This window comes from Gracilinanus agilis, chromosome 6, assembly GCF_016433145.1.
Source record: "Gracilinanus agilis isolate LMUSP501 chromosome 6, AgileGrace, whole genome shotgun sequence".
Taxonomy (NCBI): Eukaryota; Metazoa; Chordata; class Mammalia; order Didelphimorphia; family Didelphidae; genus Gracilinanus; species Gracilinanus agilis.
This window is the reverse complement of record NC_058135.1, coordinates 62943941-62967430: the sequence shown is the minus strand read 5'-3', so window position 1 is coordinate 62967430 and position 23490 is coordinate 62943941. Positions and strand designations below refer to the sequence as shown.

The 23490-nt window shown below is 39.0% G+C and overlaps 2 protein-coding genes across 2 annotated transcripts in view; one reads left to right on the top strand and one right to left on the bottom strand.

Moving 5' to 3' along the window:
• The window catches only part of PRIMPOL (primase and DNA directed polymerase), a 28348-nt gene extending 22070 nt beyond the window's left edge, over window positions 1-6278 (bottom strand). The window contains exons 1-2 of the mRNA XM_044682367.1: window positions 6169-6278; window positions 624-896 (exon numbers count right to left, since the gene is read on the bottom strand). Coding sequence (XP_044538302.1) covers window positions 624-803 — 180 coding nt within the window. The 5' untranslated portion in view covers window positions 804-896; window positions 6169-6278. The remainder of the gene's footprint in view (window positions 1-623; window positions 897-6168) is intronic.
• A 4984-nt stretch (window positions 6279-11262) lies between these two features.
• CASP3 (caspase 3) lies at window positions 11263-21675 on the top strand. The gene is made up of 6 exons (XM_044680994.1): window positions 11263-11315; window positions 14533-14654; window positions 17624-17752; window positions 18801-18976; window positions 20030-20150; window positions 21364-21675. Exons 1-6 carry the CDS (start codon window positions 11263-11265, stop codon window positions 21591-21593), a joined length of 831 nt encoding a protein of 276 aa, XP_044536929.1. The 3' UTR covers window positions 21594-21675.
• Window positions 21676-23490: the final 1815 nt, after the last annotated feature.

Sequence of the window (23490 nt, the reverse complement as noted above, 5' to 3'; positions counted from 1 at the left end):
TGCTGGGCTATTGAATAGTCCACTGATCCCATGGCTAGGAAAGGGACCCTTGACTTTCTAAAGTAGAGGGAGGGAAAAGGAAAGAAATAAACATTTATGCAGTACCTACTATGTGTCAGCCACTTTACAAATATTACTTTACTTGATCTTATTTGAGATAGCAGAAATTCTTACTGGATAACTGACTAAAGAGCTGGGACTTACCAAAGGAGAAACCACAAATGATTTTACTCCCTTGGAAGAGTTGGCATAGTTAGTCACTAGAGTACAAGGCTCCAGAGGGAATCCCCCACCTCTCCAAACTCTTGGGTCACTCAGTCAATAGCATGGATATGAGAAGCACTCAATCTCAGGGCAGTCATCTGGCACCAGCCAAGCAAATTTCACCTATTGTAGTTCTAAAGCAGAATAGATATCAGCTCTTACAGTTGTTTTCACAAGGTTAATGCAAAGTAAGTTGCTAGGACTCCCTGGAGGCTATTCTCAAGTCAGGTGATGTTGATACTGTGACCAGATGTTCCTGATATAACTTGGATGATGGCAAAAGACTCATTAAAAAAGACACAAACTCTTTAGTTGTAAAACATTTTTAAAAGAGAAGAACGAGAAAGAGGCCATCTTACCTCTTTACAGGTTCTGACAAAGTTAAAAGCTTGAGCTTGACGGTGAAACAGCTTCCATACAGATGGTGGGTCCTCTGGCTTAGATAGTCTTGGTCTGTAGACTGAACCCAGGGGTCTCCTTTCATACTGGGATGCTCGTTCTTCAATCTTCTTCAATTTTTCTTTCCATTTTCTTTTCATTGGTTCAGAATCCAGAGAAAATACAAATCTTAGTATACTATGAATTCTGGAATTTTCCAACCAATTCTGGAAGTCTCCAACTGACAATAATTTCTGTTGCAATAAAGAAGAAAATGAATACAAAGTTAGTTGTCTATAATTTCTTTTCTTCAATAGAAATTTTAAATTGTTTGAACTCCAGTAAAGTCAGTTCATATTTCTGGGCCTGGCTCTTTATCTGTAAATCCTATGACCCTTCATCAAGAAGAACAAAGAGTGGGAGAAAGTGCTACAAAATTTTAGTTTTGACATTGTTGGGAAAAAAAAATGTACTATTAGGTTTCACTTTTTTTACTTAAATATTTTTCCATGGTTACATGATTCATGTTCTTTCCCTCCCTTTTTCCACCCCCCTCCTCGGGCTAACAAGCAATTCCACTGGGTTATACATGTGTTATCACTCAATACCTATTTCCATATTATTCATTTTTGTAATAATCTTTTAAAATCAGATTTCACTTTAACAACAACAATAATAATAGCTAACTGTTCTTTAGCTCTTGATATGTGCTAGGGACTGTACTAAAAACTTTACAACTATTACCACATTTGATTCTCACAATAAAGCCATATAGGTGCTATTATCTCCATTTAACAAATGAAAAACTGGGCAAATAAGTTTAGTGACTTGCCCAGGGTCACACAGCTACTAAGTCACTTTTAGACTGAGGCCACATTTGAACTCAGGCCTTCTTGACTCCAGGCCCAAAGTTCTCTCTACTGAGATACTTATATGCTCTTATAGCTATTACAAGGCATTTATGAAAGATTACTTAGAGCCATTCATTCTTCCCTTGTGTAAATAAAAAACTACAAACTAAAAAAAAAAAGTTATAATCTTAAGAAAAATAGAGTTTCAGTATAAAGTTGATAACAGCTATGTCAGAAGCAGGAAGTTCCAAACATTCATCCAAATAGCCACTTTGCCCCACAGTCTTTGGGGTGATAAGGAATGTAGTTTATTAGGAGCTTTAGGAAATTCATAAAATGGATGATTAAAGCTACGAACCACCATAGAGTCCAGGTAAATAATTTCATGGGCTGGGATATTGAGAACAATTACTTCAAATCCATTCTTTATGAAAAATGAACTGTATAAGTGGAAATTTTTTTTATTTTTTTAAACATTTATTAATATTCATTTTTAACATGGTTACATGATTCATGTTCCCACTTTCCCCTTCACCCCCCGCACTCCCCCCACCCATGGCTCATGCATATTTCCACCAGTTTTAACATGTGTCATTGATCAATACCTATTTCCAACTTGTTGATAGTTACATTGGTGTGGTAGTTTCCAGTCTACATCCCCAATCATGTCCATAAGTGGAAATTTTATATCCTTTAGACTTCAATCTCCCAGAATGCTACCTCATCCCAAATTCCCTTTTCCTTTGTGTTTACGAGCATCTTTTATGTTGTTGTATTTAAGTTTTGAGGAACACCTCTCTTCTACATGAGTGGCTTGGGTAAGCGCTCCCTGTTTTCTCTAGCTCTCAAGTTAAATATTAATAAATCTTTATTAATATTATACTTTGGAGTGGAATTGAATATTAATTTAAAAATCTACATTATCCAATATCAAGTCAACTTTGGCCTATACCACATTCAGATAAGAATATGCTGCCCCAGGAAAAATTAAACAATGCAACAAAGTTCAGCAGTAGGAAGAAATATAAAATTAGACAAACTCACCTGACTGCATATTAAATGAGGTTGTCAAAAGCATTTTTATAAACTATTAAAACATTATATGGATAGCTAGGGAGCACAGTTGATACAGCGCCAGACCTTAAGTCAGGAAGACTCTCAAATCCAACCTTAGAGGCTTACTAGCTGTGTGACTCTGGCCAAGCCACTTAATCCTTTGCCTCAGCTTCTTCATCTGTCAAAAGAGCTGGAGAAGGAAATGGCAAACCACTCCACTATCTTTGCCAAGAAAACCCCAAATAGGGTCATGAAGAGTAAGATGGGGTTTTAAATATAAATAAATAATGAAGTTACAGGTGGTCCAGTTTCTGAGTCACATGTGGCTAGATTTGGAAAGTACAATAAGGTTTCCTTCTAATTCCCACAATTAAATACACTTTTCTTACATGACAGAATTTGGATTAGGCCTATAATTGAATAGAAAGGGAATTGAGCTAACTCCAGAATTGAGTCACAAGATGGAGTCAGTGTGGTTCACTTGGATTTCCCCAATTTAATTGCTTGCTAATCTAATCCCTCAATTTGTCACAGTCACTATGATTGCACAATATGGAATGGTCAAGGACTCTTATGGAAGTCATGGATGAAGCTGATATTTAGGGTAACAGAAGGTAAATTTATAGATTATTTAAAAACTGCATGCCCCTTTCTCACAAGACTGTCAAACACAAATCAGAGGCCACTTTGCTTTTTTTTTTTTTTTGTCTTTTGGAATCAGACAGTAATAAATATTCTGGCAATTGATTTCCAATATGAACTCTAATATAAAATTATTTTAATTGGTGAAAATATCTTCAGAAAAACAGAAAAAAAACCCAGGAACTATAAGCTCCCAAAGGGCAAGGACTATTTCATAAGAGTGAAAGGGAATTCTTGGTTCTCTTTGAGTTCACAATTCTGAAAAGGGAATCCTTTGTTCCCTTTGCCTAAATTGAAGTTAAAACTTTGACAAAAACATAAGTACCCCTATTTAGTATACCTCACTAGATGAGGACGAGATTAGCTCTTTTGTCTACTTTTGATTGAATCAACACAAGCTTGAACTAGGTGGAGGAGGTCACAAACCACTTAGTGAAATCATACCTTACCTGATATTTGGTGAGAACAAGCCAGAAACTTAAGAGTTCACACATCCAGAAAGGTGTGGTTCCAAAGGTGAGAACACAGACAATTTGGAAACTGTGATTGGCCCCGGTGAAAAGGAGCAGGGACAGGAAACCACCATAAAAGCCATGAAAATCCCTAAGGAAGTAGTCTGGTGAAGGTGACTCTAGTGAAGACTGTTTTTTGGGTAGTCTTTAAGGGAACTTCACTGGAGACTGTGGCTTAGACTTCGACTTGGATCGAGGCATCAACCTTGGATTCTGACTCCTGGATTACCTACTTGGGTGAGTGAAAAGGGATAACTACTTTCCTAGTTTCCCAAGAGACTAGCTTCCTTCTTGGTGAAAGCTGGTAGTTACTCACTACCATCCCTCCTGGCTGAGGACTAGTATAGGCATTTTCTCTAACCTCTCTCACAATACCTTATTGTTTCCCACTCTATTTTGTAAATAAACTTCTGACTTGAGATATAACAACTCTGGCCAACCATGTTATTTCACATAACTTAAATCCAACCACTAAATTCAAACCTTACATAAGTACAAATGTATTTATTAAGCACTTACTTGGTAGGAGGTAAAGTATTATTAGGAATGGTTTACCTGAGGGAAAAGAATAGCCTCTCCCTTCAGGAAGTTTAATTGAAAAGGGGATGATAAAATATATGGAAGTGTGATCAGAGAATATAAACAAATTGATATTCCTAAAGCTAAATCACACCTTTCTGCACACATGAAAACTCCACTGACTCCCCATTACCTCCAGAATCATATATAAAATCCTGTTTGGCTCTTTTAGTCCTTCTAACCTTTCTAATCTTTCTATATCCTCTCCAATCCAACATCATTAACACCCTGGCTGTCCTGTCACAGGACACTCCCATCTTCCAACTCAAGGCTCCTTCACTAGTTGTTTCCCATACCTGGAACTCCTTTTTATCCTCTTCTCCCCTTCCTGGCTTCAAGTCCAACCTAAAGTCCCATTTTCTCCAAGCTTTTCCCGACCCACCTTTATATGACCCCCACTTTACCCAGTGTCATGTTTTTTTTTTCTTCTTAAACCCTGATTTTCCATTTTTAGAATTAATACTAAGTATTGGTTCCAAGACAGAAGAGCAGTAAAGGCTAGGCAAGTTGGGCTAAGTGATTTGCCCAAGGTCATTAGGAAGTATCTGAGGCCATATATGAACTCAGGACCTCCCTTTTCTAGGCCTAGAGCAACCTAGATGCCCCATCTGTACTGTATCATGTTTGTATGTAGTTGTTTGCAAGTTGTCTTCACCATTAGGCTAAGGACTCCTGGTGAGAAATTGTTCTTTGAATTTTCAATAGCTATCCTTCATGCCAGGAATTCTCTCCCTCCTCATCCTCACCTCTTAATTTCACTTGGCTTCTTTAGATCTTTAATCTAAAATCCTACCTTCTGCAAGCTTTTTCCCATTCTCTTTAATCTTAGTGCCCTCCCTCTGAGACCACCCCAATTTTTATCTTGTATAGAGTTTCTTTGTTTCTATGACTTCATTAGATTGTATGCTCCATGAGAGTAGGTTCTGGGTTTTTTTTTTTTTTGCCTTTTTTCATGTTTCCCATTGTTCAGCAAAATGCCTGGCAAACAGTTGGTGTTTAATAAATACTTGACTACTTGTATTTCCTTAACTGAGTATGTCTTATTCTCTCAATCCCTTCTTCTACCTCCTTTCCCAACAGAATATATGCTTCCTGGGGGCATGTCTGTCTTTGTATCCCCAATGCCATATTTTCTTCAGTTGTGTAGACTCTTTATAACATTTGGGCTTTTCTAGGCAGAAATCCCATAGTGGTTTGCCATTTCCTTCTCTAGCGCATTTTACAGATAAGGAAACTGAGGAGACAGGGTAAAGTGGCTTGTGACTTGCCCAGGACCACAAACTAGGGAGTGTCTAAGGTCAGAATGGATCTCAGGGGCAGAAGTCTTCCTGACTCAAGGGCAGGTACTCTAACCATTACACCATCTAATTGCACTAATGACACAGTGTTTAATAAATGTTTTTTTAATTAAATTTTGTACCTGCTGGAAAACCAAATTGCTTTGATTATTAAAGTCTCCCAGCTCAGAAACCTTCCATGGACCAGATGGGGTGAGAGGGTGGGGTCACTTGGGCCCACCCGGAAGGAACAGTCAGAACCACCCTACCCCACCCCCAGACTTTGGGCCGGCTTCAGTAGGTGTTTACTAAAAGCCTTCCGACTAGCCAGCAATCAGATAAGAATTCCAAGCCCGGGGAGGAGGGGCCTTCAAGGTCATTAATTCTGACCCTCTCCAGACTGGAAACTGAAGATTATATGAGAGCAAGGACCAGCCTGTCCAGCTAGGCCCCGACGCCCAACGCGTTCTTCCCGCGGGCTGCGCGGACTGGCCCTCGACGCCTTCCGTTGCCCGTCCTCCCCCATTCCTCCACCACCGCTCCCCCCTCCGCCTCTACTTCTACTTCTCTGGGGAACCGGGGACCGGTAGCCGCTCACCCTCACTTTACCTAGAGAAAGAGGGGTCAGTTGTGGCGGGGGTGCAGCCACCTCCTTGGTTATCAGCGCAAACAGAACGCTTCAAGGAAAGTCACCGTCTGGGCGTCCACTAATGGTCAAACCCGGCGCCAAAGCGTCAGGGTAAAGGCGTGGGGAGGAGCGAGGAGGCCCGAAGGGGGGGGAACGGGGCCAGGCCGCGGCGTTCGGCCTTTCCCGCGCAGGGGGCGGAGCTTTTCTCTCTGGGGAAGTAGGTGTGTCTTAGAAGTCTGGTCTCTCACTGTGGAGGGAGCGGGACTTAGCCTTTCTCGGTAGGAAAGAGTGAGGGGACCGAGGCAAAGGCAGAAATCCGCTGGGGGATGGGGAAGGGCGGAGCGAAGCGCTTCTCGCGGAGAGCTCTGGGAGTACCAGCAGAATTGAGTGGTGGGAGAGGCTCGCCCTGGATCCGAAAAATGGGGGTGGGGTTTAACCCCTCTCCGAGGTAGGAGGCGGGGTCTAAGCCGCCACTCGGAGTCGTAGCGGTAGCGCCCGTGTTTGCATCCGCGGAGCCGACCCGAGTAAGACTAGGCTTCGAGTGCGGTAAGTGGGCCCTCCCTCCCTTCCCCACTCCCTTCCTCCCTCCCTTCCCCACTCCCTTCCTCCCTCTCCCACCGCGATCGCCAGACCCTAGAACCGAAGCCCCGCCGCCCCTTCTCTTCTCTCTTCTGAGCCTGGTGCAGACCGGCCGCTGCTGGCCCTGGGCGCTCAACCCCCACCCCCATTCCCATCCCTACCCTCCCTCTGGCTTTCACCCTCCTTTCTCCGCTCCCTCTTTCTCCGCCCGGCCCCGGCTAACTGAGCTGAAGGGAGAGGCGACCCGGGGGACTGTGAGCTGCGGCTGCAGCTGCTGCTGTGCGTGGGGACCTTTCCTTTGTCTGCCGTTTTGAGGATGGTCCAGCGGGGTGGGGACTCGGAGCGGACCCAAGGAGGATGGATGCTTGCGGAGGCTTTGGAGTTCGGCCAAAGGCTGAACAGCTTCTTGCACTTCACTGCCATAACGAGGGCATGGGGGTGTCTGTTACCCTGTCGACCATTACCAGCGGCTGGGCATACTGGAGGGTGAGGGGGTAGGCTGGAGCCAGGGGTGTCTTGACTCAGTCCAGATTGAAAGAGGATGACTCTCCTGGGCCCTGGGATGTGAGCCTCTTGATTTTCTTTCTATTGTTTCCTTAGAATATGCCTGGGGCCATGACTGTGTTGATGGCTACCTTGAGATTTGAGTCAAGCCCCTACATCTACAAAATGAGTATTCTCTGGAGCTTGTAAAGTCCTGGCTTTTTAAGCTATTGAGCCTTTGGGTCCTCTTGGGCTTAGGTTTGGAGAGAGGGTTTTCGTTGCTGTTTTAGATCCTTTTCTAGTCTTGCTAGAAAACTTAAAAGAGTTAATATGTAATCCCCCTCCCCCGCCTTCATATGTGGAGGGGTGCGTGCATGTGTGTCTGTCTATCTGTTTCTGTCCTTTTTCCAAAGGCTGGTGCACTGGAAAGAGAACATCTGAGGACTTTGCTTTTAAACCCTATCTGACTTAACCTCTATGGATCTCTGATCTTACCTCTAAGAAGGGTTGGTTCCCTTCCAAGCTCTAGGTCTCTGATATACTTAGACCATATCTACATACTTTCACTGAGATCTGACCACTTTGAAACTTCTCAGTCTTAATATAGCTCATCTAATTGAGCCATATCCTCCACAGGGTTGCTTTACCTATTTCCTCTTTTATTTCAACCCTTTCCCACTCTGCCACAATATTATCTCTTACTCCATTGCCTATACTTAATAATTAACATTAACTAATTGCATCTAATCTGAAAAGGACTTAATAGGAAATTATAGTTAGTGTAAGAAGATATTTAACAGAATTGACTTATGAAGGGGTATTGCCACAAAACATACTAATGGTATATTTGGTGCCTTTGGGTTAGATTAGACTTTCTGTTCCCCAGAAGTATTCAATCATTTTAATATTTTGACCATACCCTTAGCTTAAAAGTGCTATCTATGCAAAAGCAGAATAAATATATCGCTCACCTTACTTCTGTATTTTATACTCACCCGACTTTTGGTTTTGCTTTTCCCAGTTTGTGCAGGATGCTTGGGGAAGTAAGACAGAATCTAGGAGCATGTTGTGAGAACACCTAGAAAGGTAGCCCAATAAGATGTAAATATTTTTAGCAGATTGACTCATATGATAATGAAAAACTTCATTAGTTCCAAGTGTGTTTGCAGTTTTAGAATTCAAAAAAGAGAGATTATAGTATTTTTTGAAAGAATTTTGCTTCTAAACCCAATTCAATCATAACCACTAATTTAGGATGTTTAACCATTGATTTCACGTTTCTGTAGCAGTAAATTATTTTTCCCAGAACTGCTTGAAATCTCTCCTACTTTTCTAAGTGTCATTTTTAAAGACTGAACTCATAGGCACAAGTGAAAACAGAAGGAACAAAAGTTTTGGGTTTTGTTTTCAAAATGAAATAGCATCATATTTTCCTTAATGTTGTGAATTGATTAGGCTAACCAAAATAATCTTGGATGAAAGATACCAAGTAAATATTATTACTATTATATACTAATATATAATTATATACTAATAGTAAATACTATTATTCTTAACTACAATAAAGAACATAAACTTGAGTATTAATAGAGGCCACATGGTGCAGTAGAAAACATGCTGGATGTGAAGTCAGAGGACCAGGTTTGAAATTCTAGTTCTCCTTACTGTATTAGTGAGACTTGAGGCTTTTCCTTCCTCAGCTCCCTCTTTCTCAACTCCAGAATCCTATGATATCCCTGATCATTGATTATTAGGTTGAAGATGTCCAGTGATAGAACCTCATCTTCATATTTTGGTTTTTTTCTGAAGATCCTGGTTGTCCTGAAACCAGATGCCTTTTCATTTTTTGTCTTATTTTCTGCTATACAGTAGAATTGTGCCTTGTACCCCATATCTATATGCACCCTTGTTAGATCCTTCTCATCCATGACATTGCTTACTGTTGCTTACTGGACTATAAACCTTAAGAGCAGGGACCAAGTCTTTATTTACCTTCATACCTTCCTCTTCTCCATCTCTGTCCTATCCAGCCAGTACTGGTGTTTCTGCATAGAATGGGATTTTAAATCTTTTTTGTGGGGTGACCTTTACAGAATTTGGAAAATTGTTTGAATGTCTGATAAAAGGAGTGGTCTTACTATAGCTGCCATACAATGCCACCTATGATGCTTTACAATTTTGGGAGTAGAGACAACTTGTCTGGTCTGTATTTACCAAGTATTCTCTTAGCCAAAAAATGGTAGAATATGTCACATAATGTAATATAATTTTTAATGTAAAAAATATTAAAGTAAAAATCACCAAAATAGCTTTAATAGCATTAGCTCTATGTGTTTCTACCTACCTACTTAGCACAATATATATATATGCATTTTGTAAAGCATTACATGCTATGTAATTGCTAGTTATTATTAATGATGATGATGATGATGTCATATGCTATATTCTAGAAAAGCTTCCCTGATTCCCTTATTCCTCAGCTGGTGATGACCTCCCTCCCCCATACTTTTGTGATCTTTATTTGTTATAGTCATTCTACTTGAGTAACCTGATCTCATCTAAACTTTGTATTACATTACCCCTATTGTAAGTCTGTGTAGCACTAGTACAATGAATATGCCTAAAGGGCATAAGATGTGGAATATGAATCACATAGATAAAATTTTAAGATTTTACATTCTCCCACCTCTGTAAAGTCAACCTTTCCTAATAAGGCATCTTCAAAACTGCTTTTGTTAAACAGTTTAATTTTTAAAAATTATTCTCAGTATGGCTTCAAATGAAGACACTAACTGGAATGTCTTAAACAGCTGATCATTCCTAAGTGACTCTGAAATGTTAAAGTGGAAATAATCTTTTAATCATTTGCCTTATTTTTTGAGATTATCTATGCATGAAGTAATCTTTTTGAAAAATAGCAAATATTTGAAATAGGTGACTTTTCCTTCATGCCTTTTCAGATGAGATCATTCTTCCTAAAATGCATACCCAGTTCAGCAGATAATGAAGTCATTCCCTTAGGTAATAGATGAGATAATGTTTAGTATGTTACATACTAGTGCTTTTCTCTCTGGGGTGCTAATTATTATGTGGAGCTAAGATGGCAAGATCAAGTAAAGGTTATTTGTGTACTTTTCAGTGAAAAATCTAGATTTGAGTATGGATAGATTATAAATGTCTTTGATTTACCACTGGTTTACCACTGACTTTTATCAAAACAGTAAGAACAAAAAGATATTTGGAGATGGATGCTTAGAGTTGTTCCTCTAAAATATTAATAAATAGATAAGAAGATTAACAGGGTTTTGGAGGAGGTCCTGTGATTTAATTGGAAAAGGATGTGTGCTGGTGAGGAAGACCCTTGTACTGATGCAGGTTGGCACTTTCCTTCCTTTTAGTTGTTTGGGTTCCTAAGAAGTCCAGGGTCTTACTACCAGTGTCTGCTACAGTTGCGATCTTTTTATGCTAAGTACTGCTAATATTGCTTAAAACACAGTATACTTATAGAGATGCTTTTCAAGTTCTTGCCTTATAGTTTCCCTTCTATGAGGGAAAGTCAGTGAAAAAAATGTTATTCTTCATAGGCATTTTCTAATAACTTCTACATTATTACATTGTGTGTATATATATATATATGAATGAATTTAAACTTAGTTTCTACAATATAACATTGACAGCTTGTTTCTGACAAGAGTTTTTTTTGAAGGTTTCTTTCAATTTACCAACATTATTGGCTTTTCCCACCCCCTAAAAAAACCATTTAAAACAAAAACAAGCTATAATTTTGTATTAATGTATGTTAAATAGACTTTCTTTAATTGGGTAGAATCTTTTTAGTTCTGTGAAACACAAGATGATCTGTGGAGATTGGGGAAAATAAAAAAGATATAAAATTAGTAAACTAATTATTTAAAGAAATTAGTGTGCTAAAAAAAGATATTTTATAATGTGTACTTTTGATTAACTTTTCCATCTATTTTCTTTTATGTATTCTAGTCAGTAATAGAAGCACCATGGAAGACACTGGAACTACAGTAGATTCAAAATCCACTAAAATTTCAGGAATGTAAGTACTTACATGAAAACTCTGGTTCCTTTTTGAAAGTATTATAACTAGTTTCAGATATAATAAATCAAGTTTTAAAATCTCCATAAGTGATACAAACATGAGCTAGTAAATTGATAGAGAGAGTCCCTGCGCTGCCTCCAGCTTTCTAGGCTCTGCCTTTGGTGCTCTTCCTGGATATCTCTTCATTTTTTCCTTGATACCTCTGCTTCCATAGTTTCAATTAGTGCCACCATGAAAAGGATTCTCAGATTGACATTCCAGCCTCAGTCTCTTCCCACTGCCTACTTCTATATTTTCCCCTTTCTCTGCTGGTTATTTCTATGTAAGGCCCTGCTGACACCTCATGCTTAACACATCCTAAATTAAATTCCTCTTCTAGTCAGAAAAAAGTAGGCTCTTCTTAGCTAGATGAGCCTAAGTAAGTCACTTAGTTCTCTGGGCCTCTATTTCTTTCTCAATAAAACAAGGGAAGGAGCTGAACTCAGTGGCCTCTAAGGTCACCTCCAGGTCTAAATCTAGGACTAGTTTTTAAGTGACCTTGTGCTTTTCTCAGCTACTAACCCAGAACACACTAAACAAAAGTTAACCCTTTTTGATGACTCAATACTTTTTTGGACAGCAACTGTTGTCTCCAAATCCTAATGCAAATCAAGTCAACAAGCATTTTTTGAGTGTTTACCATGAGCCAGCCATACTATAAGTGCTGGAGATCCATAGAATGACAAAAACCAATCAATCCCTGCTGGCAAGGAGCTCCAGATCTGATGGGAGAGATACTATGCTGATGGCTATGTGCAAACAGGATATAGAGAGGGTAAAGGAGAGATTATCACAGAGGGAAGGCACTAGCTTTTAAGGGAGATCAGAAAAGGCTTCTTGCCTAAGGTAGAATTTTACCTGAGATTTTAATGAAGCCAGGAGGCTAAGGTAAGGAGGAAGAGACTTCTAGGAATGGTGGAGAGCCAGTGAAAATGCTCAGTAAGCCAGGGAGCGCCCAATGATACCCTCTTGCATTCTGCAACAGGGAAGATGAGGCTCATGGATGTTTTGATTTCAAAAGTTCTGAGGTGAAATGAAGCTAAATCCAATGAGGTACCTGTACTAAGTCCAGCACCAAGACAGAGCTTGTGTGGGATCAGCTGGTGGCCCTTCCATCCAGGATGAGAGAGGAAGACCCAGTCTAAAACTAAAGCAGTTGAGAGAGAAGAATATCTTGTGTGAGGAACAGCAAGGAGGCCAGTGTCATTGGTTTGGAGAGAAGAGAATCAGGAGAGAACGCTGACATGAAAGCCTAGGAGAAGAAGGAAATCCATCATATTGAATACTGCAGAGTGGGGAAGGGAGGTGGAGATTTTTTTAAAAAGTCATTAGATTCGGCAGCTGGGTAGCTCAGTGGATTGAGAGCCAGGCCTAGAGACTGGAGGTCCTAGGTTCAAATCTGGCCTCAGACACTTCCCAGCTGTGTGACCCTGGACAAGTCACTTGACCCCCATTGCCTACCCTTACCATTCTTCCACCTATAAGTCAATACACAGAAGTTAAGGGTTTAAGGGGGGAAAAAAAGTCATTAGATTGATCAGGTAAAGAAATCAAAAGTATCAATAAGCACATGAGAAAGTGTTCTAAATCTCTAATAATTAGAGAAATGCAAATCAAAACAACTCTGAGGTATCACCTCACACCCAGCAGATTGGCTAAAATGAAAGAAGGGGAGAGTAATGAATGCTGGAGGGGATGTGGCAAAATTGGGACATCAATGCATTGCTGGTGGAGCTGTGAACTGATCCAACCATTCTGGCCGGCAATTTGGAACTATGCTCAAAGGGCTATAAAAGAATGCCTGCCCTTTGATCCAGCCATACCATTGTTGGGTTTGTACCCCAAAGAGATCATAGATAAACAGACTTGTACAAAAATATTTATAGCTGTGCTTTTTGTGGTGGCAAAAAACTGGAAAAGGAGGGTATGTCCTTCAATTGGGGAATGGCTGAACAAACTGTGGTATATGCTGGTGATGGAATACTATTATGCTAAAAGGAATAATAAATTAGAGGAATTCCAGGTGAACTGGAAAGACCTCCAGGAACTGATGCAGAGTGAAAGGAGCACTATACACAGAGACTGATATACTATGGTAAAATCGAATGTAATGGGCATCTGTACCAGCAGCAATGCAATGACACAAGACACCTATGAGGGATTTATGGTAAAGAACACTACCCTCATTCAGAGGAAGGACTGCAGGAGAGGAAACATAGAAGAAAAACAACTGCTTGAACGAATGGACTGAGGTGGACATGATTGGGGATGTAGACTCAAAACTACCACACCAATGCAACTAACAACAATTTGGAAATAGGCCCTGAACAAGGACACATGTTACAACCAGTGGAAATATGCATCGGCCATGGGTGGGGGGAGAGTGGGGGTTAAGGGGAAAGTAGGGACATGAAGCATGTAATCATGTTAAAAATGAATATTATTAAACGTTTTTAAAAAAGTCATTAGGTTGAGCAATTAAGAGATTGCTAGTAGGTTCGAGAGAACTGGTTCAGTTGAAGGATGAGGTTGTAGCCTAGACTAAAGTGAGAGGAAAAGAAGTGGAGACAGATTGTAGACTGACTTCTCAAGAAGTTTAGCCAGAAGGATGATGACTGGCAGACATGTACTGATAAAGGGAGAGGCTTTGTGAGAATGGGAAAGCTTTGGGCATACATTGAGATATATTGGACACTGGATGTTCCCAGAATTCTCCTGTTTCTGTGTGTTTTTGTTTTTTGTTTCTCTTTATTAGTTTTCCTTTCCTTGCTTTGCATGAGGCCTTGAAGGGGTTTTCTGAATCAAATGCTTGAATTCTATTATTTGTCATAACTTTGTATCATGTACAAGTTTTCTAAAACCAGACAAAAATTTCAAGAGATTATGGAAGTTTCCCCACTATGAAGAGTAACTTGGGGGGGCAGCTGGGTAGCTCAGTGGATTGAGAGTCAGGCCTAGAGATGGGAGGTCCTAGGTTCAAATCTGACCTCAGACATTTTCCCAGCTGTGTGACCCTGGGCAAGTCCCTTAACCCCCATTGCCTACCCTTACCACTCTTCTGCCTTGGAGTCAATACACAATATTGACTCCAAGATGGAAGGTAAGGGTTTTTTTAAAAAAAAGAGTAACTTGGGGGACTCATAGCTATATAATATGTTATTTCATTTCCCAACAGAAAGCTTTTCCATGGTAGCAAGTCAGTAGAATCTGCACTATCATCAGACAGCTATAAAATGGATTATCCAGAAATGGGGTTATGTATAATAATCAATAATAAGAATTTTCACCCAAATACTGGTATGTATCATTGTGTGTGTGTGTGTCTGTGTGTGTGTCTGTGTGTGTGTGTGTCTGTGTCTATGTATGTGTCCGTCCGTCCATCTGTCCCACTCACCAATCATAAGTCTTGGTTGATGGAGGATAAGTTAATGGCTTCAAACATGTGCAACTACTTGTGTATGAAAGTGGACAATATTGCTAATTAGTGGCTACATGAAAAACCTGATAATCTTTTTTAAAGATTTATGTGTTGAATTTAGGTTCTTTAAGATTTTCTTGCAGCCTTAACTAGTAAGGATCTTAGATACAGGGTTGGAGGGAGCTCAGAAATCATCTACTTAAATATCTTCATTTAATACAGAGGTGTGTGTGCACTCAAGCATATAATGAAATATTTAAGATCACAAAAGTAATAATTTGTAAGAGGTAGGATATGAATCCAGGTCATCTGATTTCAGGGCCAGGACTTTTTCCCATTGTACTATGTTATCTTCTTATAGAAACTGATCTTTCAAAATCAGTTTGAAAGTGAACAAGGTTACAGATTCATCTCCATTTTTGTTTTTGTGGTAGTCACCAAATAATATCCCTATAATTTAACCATAATTTTTAAAATGGCTAACTAGTCACATACATCCTTTGATTTGGAAGGGACCTTATGTTGACCATCTAATCCAGCTCCTCTACTTTACAGAGATGGAAACTGAGGCCCAGAGAAGTTATACAGTTGGCTAGACCATGTTTACATAGGCAAGTTAAAGGCAGAAATGGGCCTCAGTGTTCTGACTCCACTCCCATGCTCTCGTTCTCCTAGTGTCTGAGATTGAGAACAGCATATTATAGTTGCTAAACAAATAACAGTGAAAGTGTCAGCTGAAGGATATATCACTAAATGACTTAAAAATGAAGGTATATGATTTAAAACAATAACTAGTCTTTCTATTAAAGAATGTGGACACCTTCTCTGTCCCTAACACTTGGACTAGTTTCTAGATATGGGTAATGCGAAAGAACTACTTTAGCTGGTCCTTAATAGAAAGCAGTTCATTATCCTGAGAAATAATCCAAACCTTAGACAGAATATAATTAGGAGTTGTTTGGAGTGTTTTACACTAAACGAACTATACTATTCTAACTGCTAAATAGTTTCTAATATTTAACAGAATAGGAGAATGATGAGAACTTGGATTTATATGATCCAACTAAAACTTGTCTTTACATTTTTTCTTAGTATTGAAAAGAGGGCATTATGAATTGTTTCTACCTTTGACCTGATGACTTGATTTCTTTTCTCAGAAATTAGTTTTTTAGTAACAAAAATTCTACCTTCTCTCCTTCCCTACACTCCAGAAAAAAGAAAGATTAAAAACTACCCCTATAACACATGCATAGCTAAGCAGAATAAATTTCTGCATTGGCCCATGTAGGATTTAAATTAATGTTAAATATTTCAAGTATTATATTTTATAAAGTTTATTATCTAAAAAAAAAAAAAAGAACCATGTGACTTCAGTTTTTCTACCTGCTCAAAAAGCCCAATCCACCAAAGCTACAACAGGAAGACAAGAGAACAAGAGATTGAACTCTATAGAATTTATATCCTGTCTACATCAGCACATAACAACAGGAAGAGAGTAGGCTGCTGGGAATCATAGTTTTTTTTTAGGGTAACAGATTCTAATTACACACCCATGTCCAAAATAATTAATGTCTCAGTATTCAGCCTCAGTCTGTTACTTCTATCAGGAAGTGGCTAGTTTATTTAATCATGAGATCCTTGGAATTGTGGTTGGTAGTTCTATTGATGACAATTCTTAAGTCTTTTAATGTATTGCTGTTATAAATTGTTCTCATGGTTCTACTCGTTTCACATTTTATCAGTTAATAAAAGGCTTCTCGGTTCAAACCCGGCCTCAGCCACTTCCCAGCTGTGTGACCCTGGGAAAGTCACTTGACCCCCATTGCCCACCCTTACCACTCTTCCACCTATGAGACAATACACCGAAGTACAAGGGTTAAAAAAAAAAAGGCTTCTCATGTCATTTCTTACAGCACAGTAATAGTTATATGCCATAATTTGTCCAGGTTTTCCTTAATTGATAGGCAGCCCTTACTTTCCAATTCTTTGCCACCATGAAAAGAGCTGATATATTTTTGTGCATATGAGCCCTTTGCTCTTTTTTTGATCTCTTTAGAACAGAGACCTAGTAGTGGAGTAAGTCTATACCTACTGGGTCAAAGAATATACACAGTTTAGTATCTTTTTGGGAGTACTTTTAGATTGCTTTCCACATTGATTAGAACAGGCCACAATTCCACCAATAGTGAATTAATGTACCCATTTTCCCACACTATCCCAATATTTCTCATTTTTGTAAACTTTGCCAAATCCTAAGAGTGTGAGATAAAACCTTAGAGTTGTTATAATTTGCATTTTTTTTTAATGTGGCTAGCTTGGATTTCTTCCTGTGGAAACTGCCTGGTCTTATCCTTTTATTAATTGAGCAATAGATCTTACAGCTACAGAGCAGATGATATGAACACTGAGGCTGGGATCAAGAAGACCTGAACTTAAATTCAACCTCAGATACTTAGCAGCTGAACTATATTCTAAGTCATGGTGAAGAAGGAGTCATCTTTGGCACAGATGGATCTGTTGAACTGAAAAGATTAACATGCTTCTTTAGAGGAGATAAGTGTAGAAATATGATTGAGCAAGTCATTTAACCCGTCTGCCTCAATTTCCTTAACTGTAAAATGGTGATAATAATAGTACTACCTCCCAGAGTTATTATAAGGTTCAAATGAGATAACAGTTGTGATAGTTAGCATAGTACTTGGCACATAGTAGGTGCTTAATAAATGCTTGCTTTTTAATTTATTATTATTATTACTATTCTTTGTTATCATCTTCATCTTTGCTCACTTGATTTCCAAGCAATATTTTTTTTTAAAAATGGAATTGAACATTCTTTTTCTTTTCTAAGGTATGTCGTTTCGGTCTGGTACAGATGTAGATGCAGCAAGCCTCAGAGATACATTCAGGAGCTTAAAATACGAAGTCAGGAATAAAAATGATCTGACATGTAATGAAATAGTTGAATTACTGTACAGTGGTAAGTAATAGTTTATAGAATGACTATAGGTTAGATAGGGAAGTTCATGATTATACATTACCCAATGGAATAAAAGGTGAGATTTTGCAAGATTATGTATGATCTTAAATTTGCGGGGTTGGGGGGAGAGTCTGGAAATTGTATACATTCTGATTTTGTGGAATGCTTGTATAAGGAATAAAAATTTTGAAAGACTGAATTCTCTAGGTAAAAAAATCAATTTATTGATTAGGCTAACAATAACCAATAAATTAATGGTTCATGATTTCTCTTAGTGATCAAAGACAATTCATCCAGGCTTGAATCATTTAAATAAGATCTCGAAAGTTTATTATTCAGGCCTCCCCTCCCCTAGATAGCCTAAGACATTGCTAATTGCCAAATACTCAATGAGGAAGTGAGCTAATATTTTCCAGTCCCTTCATGTTAATGGGAGGAAATCAAATGGTTGATTACAGGACTCTTACTATCCTTGCTGATCTAGATGGAGAAATCAAGTTAGGATAGTTAAATGGAGCAAATCAAGGACATGGTCATGCTTCCTGTGGACATACTTTATTAGAACCATATTTGTTTACTGGAAAGGATGGGTCTTCCATTCTCAGTTTTAATTATCTCAATTTTATAAGCTGTTCTAGGGCAAGAATGCAAAGTACATTTCTTGGTCTTTCAGGACAAAGGAATGAGGAAAAGCCTTGGGCAGAGTAATATTAGAAATCAAGTGTCTAAGAGTAAAATCTCATTTGTAGGGCAGCTAGGTGGCACAGTGGATTGAGAGTCAGGACTAAAGGTAGGAGGTCTAGCTTCATATCTGACCTCAAGACACTTCCTAGCTATATGACCCGGGGCAAGTCAATTAAGCACCATCCCTAGCCCTTACCACTCTTCTGCTTTGGGAATCAATATCCAGTACTAGGCTTAAAAAAATAATAAATCTCACTTGAAATGTATTTCAATTCCTGAAACCAAGAACTCTGAACCAGTTTGTTGTATCCATAGAACTGCTTCTGAAGTGGTGTTTTCATTTTTGTTTTTAATATATTCCAAGTTTCCAAAGAAGATCACAGCCAAAGAAGCAGTTTTATTTGTGTGATTCTAAGTCATGGTGAAGAAGGAGTCATCTTTGGCACAGATGGATCTGTTGAACTGAAAAGATTAACATGCTTCTTTAGAGGAGATAAGTGTAGAAGCTTAACAGGAAAACCCAAGCTTTTTATTATTCAGGTAAAGCATTATTTGAGTATTGGTTACTCAGAAGACATTTTTAGCTTTCTTCATTCTCAGGGATAACCTAACTTTTGGGAACTTTATTGTTCGTTTTTTAAAACCAACACTAAACAAAGAGTGATGGAAATAAAAATGAAATTTAGATATTTATTGATTTCTCTTTCTATCTCTGCTATCTCTGTCAATGGAGAGGATCCTGAATTGCCTGATTTTTTAAAAACAGGTGACCAACACATAGAAAAATGTTCAGTATCTATTCCATGTTGACTCATATATCAGTGTATAGAGTGTAACGCAGTCTAACCACATCTGGGATGTTGTATTTATTTCTGGGTGTCAAGTTTTGGAAAGATTTTAAAAGGCTGGAACACATTCAAAGCAATGTGACCAGACTGGTGAGGGGATTCATATCCATGCCATCTGTGGAGCTGAGTGTGCCCTCAAGTTGGACAGTTTGTGGGTTCTCTTTCAAAGGATGGCTCATAGTTATCCAGTCACTTTGTATCTTGCTGAAACAATTTGCTCACAAACTTGAGATTATGCAAACTGATACTTGATAGCTGTCTAAATAAAGACTGTGCAAATATATCTATATTCTGATATCAAGCATTTAAGGCATAGACCTACTATGCTTGGCCCTAGAGGACAGAATCTGGCATAGTACATAGAATTTTCAGAGGCAGATATTATCTTAATGTCCTTTCTATTGAGAAAATATGTATTCTATACAAAGAAAGCTAAAAAGAAAAATTTAAGTCAGTCATTCTGACCTAGAATTTAAAGCCTAGTATACATATATTAAAGGTTTCCAGTGATGGGCAAGAGGGGGCCAAAGGAAAGGAAATGCACATCTGTCAGCCTGTTTCTAAGGCAACTCTTTCAAAGTTTAATTGTATTGTATCCTACTCATTGTATTCATCAGATTAGGAATAATGTCCCTTGGCAGGATAGAATATTTCAGGGAGCCCAAATCTGGCCTGCAGGCCATAGTTTGCCCATCACTGCTCTAGACTGTAGACATGGTATTTGATATTTTTTTCTTTCAACTAGGCATGTCGAGGGACAGAGTTGGATTGTGGTGTTGAGACAGACGGTAGTGAAGATGAAGATGTAGCATGCCAGAAAATACCTGTTGAAGCAGACTTTTTATATGCATATTCTACAGCCCCTGGTAAGAAAGAGGTGTACACAATTGGTATTAAAATTGCAGATTTTTATTCCCATTGAGCCTGATTTTTGTGTGTATGCTAAGATTTTTACAAAGTTATAACTCAGCTGATTAAAGAATAGTATTCTAAAAGCCATCATCAAAATTCCAGTGAGATCCAGTTAACTTTATTCTGGCCAATAATTATAGACCCTTGACCTCAGCTCTTAAAAATAGATCATATTATTATGCTTTAATGGTAATAGGCCTGTAAAGTGAACATATCCGTATGGTAGAGCAACCACAGTGATTGAGGATCAGAAGCCCTAGGTTAAAATTCTATCTCTGCTACATAATAGGTGGGTGATCATACTGAAGTCATTCAACCCCTCTGCCTTAGCTTTGTTCTTTGTAAAATGGCTGGTAATACCCTGGATCAAATACTCCTATTCACAGGCGACACTTAAATGGGCTTTAAAGTTTGCAAAGCATTTTCTTCCTATCATTCCTTTGAGGAAGGCAGGGCAGATTGTTAGATCCTCATTTTACCAATGGGGAAATTGAGGCTCTTTGAGGTTTAGTCTCTTGGCACCCTGATCACTCACCTAAGGTAGCTCTGAGGCAGGAAATGGACTCAAGTTTAATGATTTGAGTTGCTCCACTCTTCCTCTCAGTGAGAGAGGGAATGTATGGAAAGCTTGTCAGGGACTCTACAATGAGCTGGTTGTCATCACTGGTGAACTATTCATAACCAATAACCCACTTCTTAGAATTAGAGATGGTGAGGCCAGTTGAGAAAGGAAATATATATTGCTTCCAGCTTTCACTTGCTTGCTTGATCTTCTCCACTGGAAATGGAGTTTTATTTAGCAGATGGCAGTCTGAGTGAGTCAAGTCAACAAACTTATTAAGGGCTTGCCATGTGCTAGGCACTGTGCTAAAGCTCTGGGAGGAGGACGAGGAGTGTGTGGACCCAAGGCTGAGAGAGATCACCTACGAAAGCAGGCTTACTTGAATTTCTTTACCAAATTGGAGATAATACAGGGGAATGGAAGGCAGTCCACAGTGTTTGTCCCAAGACATAAAAACAGGACTTTCTCCTCCCATGGCCAGTGAAGCCTCCTGGAATCCATACTTGTTTTTTGGGATAGTTTTCTCAGTAACTTTATATAATTATCTATCGAATCAGTGTGAATAATTGTCATTCTAACAGTTTGTGGATTTTGTTGTTTTCTAGGCTATTATTCCTGGAGAAATTCAAAGGATGGTTCGTGGTTTATTCAGGCACTTTGTGCTGTGCTGAAACAGCATGCTCACAAGCTTGAGATTATGCAAATCCTTACTCGAGTCAATCGGAAGGTGGCCACAGAGTTTGAATCTTATTCCTTAGACATTTCCTTCCATGCAAAGAAACAGGTGCCGTGTATTATGTCCATGCTTACCAAGGAACTGTATTTTTTCCATTAGGAAATTCCATGCCTTTTAATTTGTATGCCAAGTTGGTGGATGATAGGTCTGAGGACTACATTTCCTTGGTAAGGTAAATTGAACCCGTTGAGCCTATTTTAATACAGTATGGCAGTGGGTGGGATTGGGGGGCTTTGGGGAAAGAATCACCATTTCTCCACTTAATAGAACCAGTACATTGCTACCTCAGATTCAAGTATTTGAAATTGGAAGCTAATTAGGCGTTAATATACTAAATTTGTAAAGAAAAAAATGGATAATGGCATTTTTTTTAAAAGAAGAAATCATTCTAGCTTGAAATCTTAAAGAATAATTTGAGATTTAGGAAACAGAATACTTCTTATCAATATGATATCATGGACTTTGAAGGTGTCATGAGGAAATTGACACATTTTAAAAATATATTTTTATTAAACTGTGAGAGACAGCATCTCATAGTGTATAAAAGGAGGGTCCTTAGAGTCAGAGAGGCCTGGTTTGCCTCCTTGTTTGACATATGTGACTGGGGCAAATCACTTGGCCTCTCAATGCCCCAGGCAGTTAAGACTAAGCTTGAGATTAATTTAAGATCACCATAAAGTAGAGTTTCTGGGAGTTCTTTCCACAGACAAATGAGATAAAGCATTCTGATCTAGACTTTTTAATTAAATTTATAAGTATACTTTTGAATTTTATCAAATGACAGAAATAATCCAGTATGATGCCTTCTGGACTTCTGCCAGAATCATGGTTTTGCTAGAGATTAGCAGTGGCAGACTTTTACTTGCAAAATTCAGTGGAAATAAACATGGGAGATGTTTAAGCAAAATTTTCTTAACATACACATCACAGTTTCTGAAAAGAAAAGTGACATGGGACTAGGATTTTTTATCTCAAATAAAAAACTCATTTTGAATATTAAATTTAGAAGCCAGAATTCTATTTGGTAGAAAATGGGATGAACTCAGGTTTTCTCTATTGTTATAAGTAAGAGAGGATTATAGCATGTGGGGATGGTCTGCAAGGAACAGATGCAGAAGGCAGAGGCATGAGATCAACTGGGAAAGATTCTGGAATTTTGAAGGGATAGATTGGAACTGAGGAGGTTAGCTGTCTCTCTGGAGGTATCTGGAGAGGGTGGCTGCTTTTCCTTGGTGGCTGATGCTATCTTTATTCCTGTCTTGCCTGCTGTCTTCTGTGCTGTATTTCATCAGAGAAGGTGTTCCTGAACCAACTATCTGCAGTGACTGTGAGACCAGGTCTGGGTCCTTTTGGACTCATGACCTTACCTGGGCCCTGCCAAGCTTACACAGACCAGTACCTTAATACCAACCAAAGGGAGTTTAATGTAGCTTAGCAAGAGCACGGACTGAGGATTTCCTAGTAAGTGAGGAGAAGATTAGTTTAGACAACAACTCTGTGAAGACTCTCTTTGAAGGGACATTAGATATTTGGGGTTTTAGTTAGAAATTTACCTTCAGGGTTTATCCCATTCCCTTTAACCTTTCCTCTTTAATTAAACAACTTTCTCAGTTTTCCTGAGAGGTTTGTGTGTGTTCTCAGACCAGGCTCTACCCTGGTCAGATACTGTTGTCTTCCTGTTGGCTTTTCAATCCACAGTTAACAGCTTAATACTGGCCCTAGTGAACTCATTATCCCATCCCAAAACCCACCTCCCTTTGACAGTTGGCGAGTTGGTTTGAACCTGTTAATATCATAGGTTTTGCTGTTAAACTTTACTGTGGGTTGTGTTGGGTTTAGTTAAGAGCCTGAGAGAAACTTTGAAAAGCAGTTGGGAGAGAGAGCATTGAATTGCAGGCTGTAGAGTTGTGCTGGAGCTGTCACTCAAGTGAGCAGCTGAGTGACAATGGCTCTTGGAGGAGATCTGTCAATCAAAACTAGCAGCTGAGTGGAGCCT